Genomic DNA, 13,831 nt, shown 5'->3' on the forward strand with positions numbered 1-13,831 from the left:
CCCGCATCGTGCAAAAATCCCTCCCCCCTCTCAGCATCCAGAGTTTCCTACCAAGGCGTCATGATTGGGGGGCGGCACCTACAGTGCTTCACTGTAGACTCTGTGAAGCTTGTTCTAAACTCCGCCCTCCCCTCCCCGTGACTGGAGTTTAGTGTAGTGCGGGGAGGGAGCCGGTAAACAAACTGAAAGCATGGCTCCAGGCATTCCCCTTCAACACTGCTGCCTATTGCCTAACCTGGTCTGGATTTCCTGCCTGATCTCATGAACTGTGAGTAAAACTGCTCGGTGCTTGTCTTGGGGGAGGGGTGGATTTAGTGAGGCTGCAGCCGGGCAAAGGAGTCAGTTACAGATCGAGTGTGTGAGTTACTGTGTGTGTATAATATAATTGAAAATTATATCTGGAACGGTCTAAATCCTAAGTGGACGAATGGCTAGTGTCAGAGGGTTGATAGTTGTCACCCCCGCCCTCTATGATGCCATAACGCTATAGGGCCCAAGGCAGGATGGACTATAAGGGCTAATGGTCAACTGTGGACAATGGTCACTCATATAACTTATACTAGGCCATACAAATAAATGATCTCCACTCTGTTACTTAGATTCCAGAGTATCAGCATAGTGTCAGCATGTCTCTTATGCCCTTTTGCAGAAGTGTTGCTCAATAGTTGTCTGTACCACAATGGCTATGTTTAGCCAACAGATGTCTACGAGGCTGTGGACAGTTGGAACCAGAAATCTCTTATGTTGCAAAACTGCACATCTTACAGGAATGTACAAATATATGCCAGTAAGTCTCCTCGCCAGACCATGTATGGTGTTTCCGTGAACCCCTTGTCACAATTACTGTAAATGCCTTCTGAAAGTTATATAACGCTTGGACCAAGAGGTGGGTCTTTGGTAAGTCCTTGGCTGACATTCTGTGTGTTACTCCAACAGCTTCCCCAGACACAACTGTTATGTTGTATTATGTATGAATAAATTGCCTGACTATTACTAAAGGTTTTCCTTTACTGAGTTTTGTCTTACACGAGGTCAAAAATGGTATTACTAAAAATAGCATCAGCAGTCGTGTGTCACCTGGGTGGTACCCGAATGCTTTTCCAAAGATACTCCCACATAACATAAGTTTATATACCCATCTTGATGTCATAGATGGGGGTGATAACAAATGGGGGTATGCCAATACCATACATGGTCCGACTCCTACTTGTACAATTAATGTCTAGATAATTTGCTTAGTCTTACAAGTATTTCAGACAATATTGCAACATATTGTTCTTAGTTCCAACGGTCCACGGTCTCGCAATCAGCTATTGGCTAACCAAGGCCATTGTGGTATTTCCAGTAAGTTTGAGCAACACTTCTGCAAAAGGGGCCCCACAAGACAAGCTGGCGTTATGCCGACACTCTGGAATTTAAGTAACAGAGTGATGATCTTTTGTTTGTATGGCCTAGTATAAGCTATATGAGTGATCATTGTCCACAGTTGACCATTAGCCCTTATAGTCCATCCTGCCTTGGGCCCTATAGCGTTATGGCGTCATAGAGGGCGGGGGTGACAACTATCAACCCTCTGACACTAGCCATTCGTCCGTCTTAGGAATTAGACCGTTCCAGATATAATTTTCAATGACACTGCTTCCCCAGGCAAAACCTATTCTCTTGTATTTTGGATACAATAAACTATCTCATTGTATTTGAACTTGCACTATTTTGTGGTTTTGCTTTACGTACGAGGTCATAGAGGTACAAATATAACAACAATATGTGTGTGTGTGTGTGTATTTGTATTTGTCTGTGTGTGTGTGTGTGTATGTGTGTATCTGTCTGTGTGTGACTGTGTCACTGTGTGTGTGTGTCACTGTCTGTATGTGTGTGTGTGTATGTGTCTGTGTGTGTGTCTGTATGTGTGTCGTGTGTGTATGTGTCACTGTATGTGTGTGTGTCACCGTGTGTGTGTGTGTGTGTGTATGTGTGTGTGTCACTGTATGTGTGTGTGTCACTGTTTGTGTGTGTGTCACTGTGTGTGTGTGTGTGTGTGTGTGTGTGTGTGTGTGTGTGTATGTGTGTGGGCACAGTCACTTCCCAGTGTGCAGCACTGGCTCCTAATTACTTGGCACTGAGGAGCGGCAGCGCAGAGCGAACAGGGCTCCAGTCACGTGTCTCAGGGCGATACCATTATATGAGTAGGTGCCTCCCGCGTGGGCAGTGTATAGGGAGCCGGGTATTCTCTGTTTTTTTCTCCCCCTGACTGATTGGGGGGCCGTTACCTTGGCTAGGCTCTGCTTCTGATTGGCACAATTTGGGCTGCTTTTCAAGTGACAGCAGCTCTTTAGCACAGGATGCCAATCTGCCAGAGCTGGTTTTGCACCATATGTGTGAGTAGGGTTCAGTGTGACAGTGTACACTCAAGTCTACAGGTCCCAACACTAGAATTTGCTTTATGGCAGTGCCATTTGGGCTCACCAATGATGCATTGGGTTCAGGGCATAATGGCATTTGTAAACATTGGTGCTAAACAGTCAAGTCCAAGTGCAGTTGCTGAAAGCAATCAAACTGCAAATAGCTTGTTACCAGTTACAGTTCTGGGCAATTGCCCTGGTGCAGTTTAGCACCTGCCTTAGTAAATCAGCCCCCATGGTCTCTAAAGAAATGCCATAGTGTTACACCCACGTGAGCTTTTCTTTAGGGCTTTATAAACCACTTGCTGTTGTAGACACCTCTAATATCTGTACCTATCTGTATCTATCTGTATCTATCCAGCTACAAGTACATTTCCCTGTGTGGCCTTACGTGTGCCATGTGTATGCGATTTGTTTGTATACAGTGTATTGTGCATTTGTTGCTTAGCACACCCTTCTTCAGGTGCCAAAAGGGCTGCTGTATGGTTCCATAGAAAGTTACCATATAGTGGGCTGGTAGCAGGCTATTTGGGCCTCTGTGGACTTAGAATGGCAGGGCCTGTTAGTGTGTATGTGTTACTGTGTTTGTGTTTTGCACCACAACTTTATACATCACCTTAGTAGGGACTGCCATACAGCTCTCCCTCCCCATTTAAAGTGATACGGCTTACTTACAATTTGTAAAATGAACATGGTAATTAGGGGGTGTGGCCACAAAAATGGGCGTGGTCACAAAAAATTTTTGCCACGCTACGCCCGGCTAAACTTTTTGTCCCTCTTTTGATTTACAAAATGTTGGGAGGTATGCCAGTGTTCGTGCATTGGCCCCAGCTTACTGTGGTTTCTGTCGCGATCCCTCGAAGATTTTTCTTCTGTGCAGCAGAGTTTTCTTTTAGCTCCTTCCCTAGGTGCTCACTCCCCCCTCCCTTGTCACGGTGCTGCCGGATCTTATTACTTCAGCTGTGACAGAGAGAGCAGCCAGGGAGCATCTGATTGGCCAGTAGCACAGATTGCAGCGCGGGAGAAAACGAAGGAAGGAAAGCCCTATCTATTGCAGTCTGCAGCCTTGTACTTGTGAGTTCTGGGGGGATTTATACAATTACTTGCCCCTGTGCCATCTGTTTGTGAGTTCTGGGGGTATTTATACATGAACTTGCCACTTTGCCATCTTTGTGTGAACTAGGGTTGCCACTTGTCAGACAACCGGTATTTTGAAGGGTTGCCCGGGTCAAAACTTCCTGGATGGTTTTTCAAATTAGGGAAACTGTGCAGGATTCCCTTGATTGACCTGGCGATCGGCTGATCGCCGTGGCATAGCTCCACCCCCTGATGGCAGTGACACACCCACCTATCTCACAGGCCCGCCCACAGATGCCTCCTTGCCCCATCCATGCCTGGGTGAGTAATTCCCCCTATTCCCTGCACTGCTGTCTCTCCCCTGGGCTCCTGGGTGAGTAATTCCCCCTATTCCCTGCACTGCTGTCTCTCCCCTGGGCTCCTGGGTGAGTAATTCCCCCTATTCCCTGCACTGCTGTCTCTCCCCTGGGCTCCTGGGTGAGTAATTCTCCCTATTCCCTGCACTGCTGTCTCTCCCCTGGGCTCCTGGGTGAGTAATTCCCCCCATTTCCTGCACTGCTGTCTCTCCCCTGGGCTCCTGGGTGAGTAATTCTCCCTATTCCCTGCACTGCTGTCTCTCCCCTGGGCTCCTGGGTGAGTAATTCCCCCCATTTCCTGCACTGCTGTCTCTCCCCTGGGCTCCTGGGTGAGTAATTCCCCCTATTCCCTGCACTGCTGTCTCTCCCCTGGGCTCCTGGGTGAGTAATTCCCCCTATTCCCTGCACTGCTGTCTCTCCCCTGGGTGAGTAATTCTCCCTATTCCCTGCACTGCTGTCTCTCCCCTGGGCTCCTGTGTGAGTAATTCCCCCTATTCTCTGCACTGCTGTCTCTCCCCTGGGTGAGTAATTCCCCCTATTCCCTGCACGGCCGTGGGACTGGGAATCAGTTAATCCTTATTGGGGTTATGGCTGGAGATTCAGGAGTATGGAGGTGATGCTGCTGGTGCCTCTGATATGCCTGGCCAGTAACAATGATTCCAATGTTATTAATAGAGGGAACAGTTACAAATATAGGAACGTTGGTATTTTATTCTTGAAAGGATGGCAACTCTAAGTATATATAAGTATACGATGTATCAAAAGTGTATTATATGAATGTGTGTGTCTGTGTCCCAAGCCTTTCCTCTGTCCATGAATAGATACATCCTCATGGGAAACACTTCTCCCACCCAAGGCTGGAACTAGGGGTGGGCAGAAGAGGCAGCTGCCTAGGGCGTAACCTCTTCCTACCCCTAGACTGGACCTGCCACTAGACTTGTGCATGAACGCCGTTACTGAGAGCACCAACACCTCTATGGGCATGTGTGCAAAAGCCTCTACTGCGCATGTGCGCGCAAACGCCTATATCAAACCAACACGTCCCGATGCCACTACCGCTACATGCGCGACGGGGATGGGGGCGATCTGGCTGACTGGTCTGCCTCTGCTCCCACCTATAAGACATCCCATGTGTTGCTTCTTTACATTTCAGATTTGAAGGACAATTATATGAATGAATATCCACTGAATGGCCATCCTGCATCCTCCCCGGAATAGATTGTTCCGGTGTAGGAAATAAATTGTTGAAGGGGAACTCCACCCAGGCTGATGTTCTTCTGCTTAGGAATAAAATTAGAAACGTTTCTCACATCTTTCCTAAGCAGAAGAACATCAGCCTCTTTCTTTCTCCTGACAACTTCCTTGACTACTTGCTGGTCAGACTGGTGGGAAACTGACCAGCAGGTGGCGCTGTTGTAACACAATTCATTCATATTAACAGCACATGTATCCCTTAATATCTTGGAATTAAACATAAATAAATAGCCCCTCTTCAGTTTTGCATTCACTTATTTTAAAGGTTTTACTTATCCTTTAAAGGCTTACAAAATTGAGAAAGACTCAAGGGCACATTAGCAGTGGGGCCACACGCTGTTGGACTGTGGTACATGGGGCCCACCAGAGAAACTCACCCCAGGGGCACACCAAATACATAAGAACATTAGAACTGCAATTACTACCCCCAACCTTCTTCTTCTATATACATGGATGAGCAGGCCTGTCACTTGCCTAAGGTGAAAATGTATTAAAGGATAAAAGGATTATGAGCACAGTAACCACAGATATGCCAGTAAGGCCATTGCAGAATGGACAATAAACACATTACCCCCACACATGCCAGGAAGATGACTGCAGATATTGATTATGAGGACATTAACTACAGACAGACCATTGCAGAACATGGAATATGAGACATTATTTGGGTCATGCCAACAAGATCACTGCAGAAATGTATTACACACATATTAACTCCATACATCCCAGTGTAGAAATGGAATATGAGCACATTAACTAGAGGCATAACAATACGATCAATTCAGAAATAGATAAGCACCATATGAATCCCAGACGTGGCAGTAAAATCAGTGCAAAAAAGGTATAACACACATTTGAAACCCTGACATACCAGTAAGAGCAGTGTAGACATGGGCAATGAAACACATTAACCCCATACTTGCCAGGAAGATAACTACAGAAAATAGATAGACTAAAAGCATTACTTTTCTTCTCCGTGACTGCTTGCATAATGATTTAAGATAGCTGTGTGTTCCAATTTCTTTTCAGTTTCTAAGGACACAGTTTTCAGTTGGGCAGCCAGTGATTCTCAAAAGGGCCAGATGTTAGGGTAGAGGATAGGGATGTCGCAGACTGTTCGCCCGCGAACTAATTCGCGCGAACATCGGCCGTTCGCGTCCGCCGAATGTTCGCGAACGTCGCGCGACGTTCGCCAATTTGGGTTCGCCTTAGCTGGCGCTTATTTTTGCCCTCTCACCCCAGACCAGCAGATACATGGCAGCCAATCAGGAAGCTCTCCCTCCTGGACCACCCCCAGTTGATAGTAACTTTGCTGGCTAGTAATCTACTTGATACTGCTCTGTATTGTAGGGACAGAACTCTGCAGGGATTTGAGGGACAGTGAGTTTAGGTTAGTTAGCTTTGCTGACTAGTAATCTACCTTCTACTGCAGTGCTCTGTATGTAGCTGCTGTGGGCACTGCTTCTGATCTCATCTGCTGACTGCTGCCTGTAACCCAATAGTCCTTATAAGGACTGCTTTTATTTTCTTTTTTGTTTTTTTACTTTGCTACTGTAAGAGCCCAGTGCTATTAGTCTAGCTGTGTTGGGGAGTGGGACTGGTGTGCTGCTCCTCCTAGTAGTTCACCACTACCAGCACCAACCAGAGTCAAAATTGTTACAAAGTATCTTATTTGCACCTGTTAGCTGTTCTGAGCTCTCTGCCAAAAGCTAATTAAGTTAGAAACTGTTTTTTTCCCTGGCTGTTCAGTGCAGAGAAAAGAGGGACTGGTGTGCTGCTCCTCCTAGTAGTTCACCACTACCAGCACCAACCAGAGTCAAAATTGTTACAAGGTATCTTATTTGCACCTGTTAGCTGTTCTGAGCTCTCTGCCAAAAGCTAATTAAGTTAGAAACTGTTTTTTTTCCTGGCTGTTCAGTGCAGAGAAACGAGGGACTGGTGTGCTGCTCCTCCTAGTAGTTCACCACTACCAGCACCAACCAGAGTCAAAATTTTTACAAAGTATCTTATTTGCACCTGTTAGCTGTTCTGAGCTCTCTGCCAAAAGCCAATTAAGTTAGAAACTGTTTTTTTTCTGGCTGTTCAGTGCAGAGAAAAGAGGGACTTTCCAGTACAAAAGAGGGACAGGGGGTTGAGTGGTCAAAAGAGGGACAGTTGGGAGGTATGCAAGTGCCACCTAGCTGTGTGAGCTTTTTCACATTCTGTCTAAATAACAATAATAATTCCGTGTCCGTAAACATCACCTGAGTGATGTTTTTACAGCAGCAATAATATATTCCGTATCCACTACTGTATACGTTGCCCTTACAGGCATTGTTTGCCCAGTCTTTAACCAAGTGCCACCTAGCTGTGTGAGCTTTTTCACATTCCGTGTCCAGAAACATCACCTGAGTGACGTAGTGTGATTTCTGCCCTTTACAGCACAAAACGCAGCGCTGTGTCAACAATGGATTTTTCAGATACATTTTTGCCCTTGATCCCCCTCTGGCATGCCACTGTCCAGGTCGTTGCACCCTTTAAACAACTTTAAAATCATTTTTCTGGCCAGAAATGTCTTTTCTAGCTTTTAAAATTCGCCTTCCCATTGAAGTCTATGGGGTTCGCGACGTTCGCGAACCGTTCGCATTTTTGGACGCAAGTTCGCGAATATGTTCGCGAACATTTTTTCCGCCGTTCGCTACATCCCTAGTAGAGGACTTTCAGCTGCCCAGTGGGCAAAATTCCTGGTAGGAGAAAGTGCCCACTCATGCTTTTATATCCTTTATTTCTATTCTTAATTCAGACCCAAACTGGCAATCTGTAGATTCTGGCAAATGAATATTTGCTCTTCCAACTGCCTTCTCTTTTAATGCCAGTCAATCCCCATCTACTGTGCAAGCAGCCAGCAGTTTGGCAGACCTGATAGGGAACTGCTTTTTTTATTTTTCCTGTTAAAACAGAGAGGTGATTGGCTATCCACTGGCAACTGTGTGTTTAGGAATGACTGTTAAAGGAGAACACTAAAGCCTAACTAAAGAAGTAGGTAGAAACGTTGTACATGATGTTTTGTGCTTCTGTACCAGCCCAAGGCAACCCCAGCCCTTTAGCAGTAAAGATCTGTGTCTCCAAAGATGCCCCAGTAGCTCCCCATCTTCTTTTCTGCTGATTCACTGATTCACATGCTCTGTGCTGCTGTCACTTAATGAGCTTAGGGAGCCACTCACAATATACAGTACACATAGAATAGAAATGTCACAATATAAGGCTGATTAGTAATTAATACACATAATTACTACATGGCAGCACAGAAACCAGTGCAATTAGCATCAGAATTGAATAATCAGCAAACCTGTAGCATCAGCTTATATTACAGCCAGGGAAGCTCATTTTCTGCTGGATAATTAGTGACGAGCCCTAAGCTTAGCTTCTCAACAGCCAATCAGAGCCCATTGAGCATGTGAGTGTCACAGACACTTTCCAAGATGGTGACCCCCTGTGACAAGTTTGAAGTCCTGGATCATTGCTGCTATTGACAAGCTCAAACTTTAGCCTCTTGCAATAAGTTCACTATATAAAATAGGACATTTTAGCAATATTCATTTGTAGGGTTTAGTTCTCCTTTAAGTCATACCTACTGCTCAACTGTTACACAGAGCAAAGATAATCTATGGGGAGATTTATTTAAGTTAATGAATGTTTTTAATCACAAATTTAAAGCAATTGGCACAATATTATTTATCGTTTGTGCGATCATTTTCCACAATTTGTATCCCCGACTTTGTATTATGTTTTCTATATAATGTCTCTGTTCTTCTTTTATCAGGACATTGCTTCATGATACGAGTCATCAGAATATACTGGCAGAGTCTATAAAGGCTACGTTTGGGCAACCGAGTGTGGAAGAATCTGTAAGGCTGGCACAGCCCAAACCCAGGAGTGTGAGCCAACTGTATGGAATAAGGATCACTGACTGAGCTCACAAGCCTTTTGACTTGCTGGAAAAGCTTTTCTGTGACTGGTCATCTTCTCACCCATCTCTGCGCTTGTACTGGAAAGAAAAGGCTTTGCCGGCAGAGACTAAGGAGGATGGACCCCCAAGAGAAACATTTGGCCAGCAAGGAGTCTGGGCAGGAATTTGGTACTGAGCCCAATCCTGAATGTGAGGAAACATCATCTCTAACCAAAGACCAAAATCAGGAGCAAAGGAAAACTTCTCCAGGAGAAAAGTCTGGGAAGAGCTTCCTCAGTAGGTTCTCCCTTCTCACTCACCAGGGAATTCACACACTCGGGTCTTTCAGTTGTGCAAAATGTGACAAGATCTTCCCTCAAAAAGCCAGTCTTCTCCGTCACCAACGTGTTCACTCAAAGGAGAAACCTTTTACTTGTAAGGAATGTGGGAAACGCTTCTCTCACAAAAGTTTCCTTGTCAATCACCAGAATACTCACACGGGGGAGAGAAATGTGACCTGTACAGAATGTGGGGAAACCCTGTCTTCCAAGACCAGCCTTCTAATTCACCTCAGAAAACACACGGGGGAGAAACCATTCACTTGTACAGAATGTGACAAAAGCTTTGTTAAAAAGTACAGCCTTGTATCTCATATGAAAATCCACACAGGGGAGAAACCATTCACTTGCACAGAATGTGGCAAAAGCTTTGCTCAAAACAGTACCCTTGTATCTCATATGAAAATCCACACAGGAGAGAAACCATTCACTTGTACAGAATGTGGCAAAAGCTTTGCTCAAAACAGTGCCCTTGTGTATCATATGAAAATCCACACAGGAGAGAAACCATTCACTTGTACAGAATGTGGCAAAAGCTTTGCTCAAAACAGTGCCCTTGTATCTCATATGAAAATCCACACAGGAGAGAAACCATTCACTTGTACAGAATGTGGCAAAGGTTTTGCTCAAAAGGGTCAACTTGTCTCTCATATAATAACACACACCGGGGAGAAACCATTCTCTTGTACAGAATGTGGAAAAACCTTTGCACGGAAGAATGGCCTGTTATATCACCTGAAAACCCATACAGGGGAGAAACCATTCACTTGCACAGAATGTGGGAAAAGCTATCGCAGTAAGAGCCACCTTGCCACTCATTTGAGAAAACATGCAGTGGAGAAACCATTTACTTGTACAGAATGTGGCAAAGGTTTTACTCAAAAGAGTAACCTTGTATCTCATATACAAATACACATCGGGGAGAAACCATTCACTTGCACAGAATGCGGCAAACGTTTTGCTAAAAAGGGTAACCTTGTATCTCATATGGTAATACACACAGGGGAGAAACCGTTCATTTGTACAGTGTGTAGCAAAGACTTTGCTAGGAAGCCTAGCCTTCTTTCTCATATGAAACAACACACAGGGGAAAAACCAATCCTTGTCATTCACCAGAAAATTCACACGGGGGAGAAACAAGTCACTTGTCCAGAATGTGGGAAAACCCTGTCTTGCAGGAGCAGCCTTCAAGTTCACCTTACACTACACACTGGGGTGAAACCATTCACTTGTACAGAATGTGGCAAAGGCTTTGTTAGTAGGAGTAGGTTTGAATCTCATCAGAAAATCCACACAGGGGAGAAACCATTCACTTGTACAGAATGTGGGATCAATTTCAGGTACAAGAGCAGCCTAGTACATCACCAGAAAATTCACACTGGGGAGGCGACATACATTTGTACCGAATGTGGGAAAAGCATTCACCATAGGCGCAACTATGTCAGTCACTTGAAAATGCACACAGGGGAGAAACCATTCACTTGTACAGAATGTGGCAAAGGCTTTGCTCTAAAGCCTTACCTTGTATCTCATATGAGAATCCACACAGGAGAGAAACCATTCACTTGTACAGAATGTGGGAAACACTTTGCTAAAAAAAGTGCCCTTGTATCTCATATGAAAATCCACACAGGAGAGAAACCATTCACTTGTACAGAATGTGGGAAACACTTTGCACACAAGGTCAACCTCCTAACCCACTTGCATGTCCACACTGGGGAGAAACCATTCACTTGCACAGAATGTGGCAAAGGCTTTGCGAATAAGGGCAAACTTGTATCTCATATGCACACCCACACAGGGCAGAAACCATTCACTTGCACAGAATGTGGCAAAGGCTTTGTTCGTAGGAGTAGGTTTGAATCTCATAAGAAAACACACACAGGGGAGAAACCATTCACTTGTTCAGAATGTGGCAAAGGCTTTATACAAAAGGACAGCTTCTTACGCCACCTGAAAATCCACACAGGGTAGAAACCTTACTCTTGTACAGAATGTGGGAGGAATTACAGGTACAAGAGCAGCCTAGTACATCACCAGAAAATTCACACTGGGGAGGCGTCATATGTTTGTACCGAATGTGGGAAAAGCTTTCACCATAGGCACAACTATGTCAGTCACTTGAAAACGCACACAGGGGAGAAACCATTCACTTGTACAGAATGTGGCAAAGGCTTTGTTAGTAGGAGTAAGTTTGAATCTCATCAGAAAACACACACAGGGGAGAAACCATTCACTTGTATAGAATCTGACCAAAGCTTCAATGAAAAGGAGATTCTTGCCGCTCATCAGGAAAGTCACACAGAGAAGAAAAGTTTCCCTTCTACAGAACAAGGAGAAAGCTTTGATCAAAAGAACCAGTTTATTAGCCATCGAGATAATCACTTGGGGGTGAAACCTTTCATTTGTACAGAATGTGGGAAATCGTACTCGAGTAAGAGAGCACTTACCTCTCACCAGAAAGTTCACACCGGTTTGGCGCCATACACATGCACAGACTGTGACAAAAGCTTCTTTGTAAAGAGCCATTTTCTCATTCACCAGAGACTCCATACTGGGGAAAAACCTTTCACGTGTACAGAATGTGGAGAAGGTTTTCCTGCAAAGGCCAACTTACTCCGTCACCAGGTGAAACACACAAGGGAGAAACCTTTCACTTGCACACAATGTGGGAAAAGCTTCCCTGGAAAAGCCAACCTGTGCATTCACCACAAAATTCATATTAGGAAAACCGTTTGAATGTTCAGAATGCGAGAAACAATTCCGTTTCTCAGGGAATCTTTAGGTGCATAGTAGGGTTCACACAGAAGAGAAACCTTTTACATGTTTAGAATGCAGGAAACATTTCTCTACCACAAATGAGATTAAAGTACATTGTGCTGTTCACACACGGGAGAAACCTTTCTCTTGTGGTAAATGATTTGCTTCTTACGTTATCTCTATGTCCATCAGAGAATTCACACGGGGGAGAAACCATTTACTTGCACAGAATTTGGGAAAAGATTTCCTTCCTCGAATCATCTCAAAACATATCAAATAATTCACACAGGGGAGAAACCATTCACTTGTAAAGAATGTGGGAAAGGATTAGACATTAGTCTGTTCACAAAAAAGAGACAAAACCTTTACGACGTACAAAAAGACATGGAACATTTTCTATGTCTATAATCTTCACACGGTAGGAAAACCTTACAACCCCAGAATATGGGGAGACAATCCTTCATTCACAAAAACAGGACTATACTTTCTTGTTCAACATGTGAGCAATGAACAGGACTGGAACCTACTTTTTGCCTGTGATCTGAATGAATGCTTTTGTCATTGCTCTTTGTAATATCTTCCTCTAAAAAGTATTAAACAGATAGCGGTTTCACTTTCTGTGGTTTTACCAATCAATAGGGCCGATGTATAATGAACTCCTCCTTATCTTAAAAGCCTGGAACAGACTGAAGCTGGGAGAAGGGAGCAGTTTGTTTATACAGAGATCATGATATCTAATTTTAAAGGAGAAGGAAAGCTACGGAGGCATTTTATTGCCAATAGATTAGCTGCAATAGTGCAAGCTAGAATGCTATATTTATTCTGTAGAATATTTTACCATACCTGAGTAAAAAGCTCTAGAAACTCTCTTTTTGTTTAGGATAGCAGCTGCCATATTAGCTTGGTGTGACATCACTTCCTGCCTGAGTCTCTCCCTGCTCTGGGCTCAGATTACAGTAGAGAAGGGGGGGGGAAGAGGAACAAACTGAGCATGCTCAAGCCCTAGACCTGGAGGTTTATGCTGAAAACAGTTAGTCTGATACAGAAGCCCATGAGTACACAATAGAAGGAAAGAAATGTGCTGTCTTTTGACAGAGGACTCAGAGCAGCATTACTTTGAGGGTTTACTGATGTATTTATATAGACCTTTCTGATAAGGCTTACTTAGTTTTAACCTTTCCTTCTCCTTTAAAAAAAGCATCTTTATTACAATGGAAGGAATGGGTAAAAGTAAAACAATGATAGGTATGGGATCTGCTATCTATAAAGCTCTGTCTCCCATATACTCCATTTTATCCAGATAATCAGAATTTTTAAAAAATATTTCATTTTTCTCTGTATTCATAAAACTGTACCTTGTACTTGATCCAAACTAAGATATAATTAATTAATTTAAAGGGCATGTAAAGGCAAAAAATAAAATACCATTTTTACTGTCTTTAATGAAAAAGAAACATATCTCCAATGTTTCAGCTACAACGACCTACAGTGGAACAACAAGCTATTTACACTTTCATCTCACCAACAACTTTGCACCAGCTCCATAGTCTGGCCAGGTACATACACATCAGTACATCTTGTGGCCTACTTAGTAAACAGCTTCAAAAGAGTAGCAATGTGTAATGTTACAAAACATAGCGTATGAGCAATTTGTATACATGTATCCATAATGGTAATAAAGTATTCTCCTATCAGTATAGCCTCAAAGTATTCAAT

At 43.9% G+C, this 13,831-nt stretch overlaps 1 protein-coding gene across 1 annotated transcript in view; it reads left to right on the forward strand.

Moving 5' to 3' along the window:
* LOC108695580 (zinc finger protein 850) overlaps positions 1-13,831 on the forward strand; it is a 32,835-nt gene continuing 19,004 nt past the window's right edge. The window contains 2 exon segments of the mRNA XM_041568229.1: positions 1-268; positions 8,892-11,519. Of these exon segments, the coding sequence (XP_041424163.1) occupies positions 9,155-11,519 (2,365 nt within the window). The 5' untranslated portion in view covers positions 1-268; positions 8,892-9,154.

The sequence above is a fragment of the Xenopus laevis genome, chromosome 6S (assembly GCF_017654675.1).
Source record: "Xenopus laevis strain J_2021 chromosome 6S, Xenopus_laevis_v10.1, whole genome shotgun sequence".
Classification (NCBI taxonomy): Eukaryota; Metazoa; Chordata; class Amphibia; order Anura; family Pipidae; genus Xenopus; species Xenopus laevis.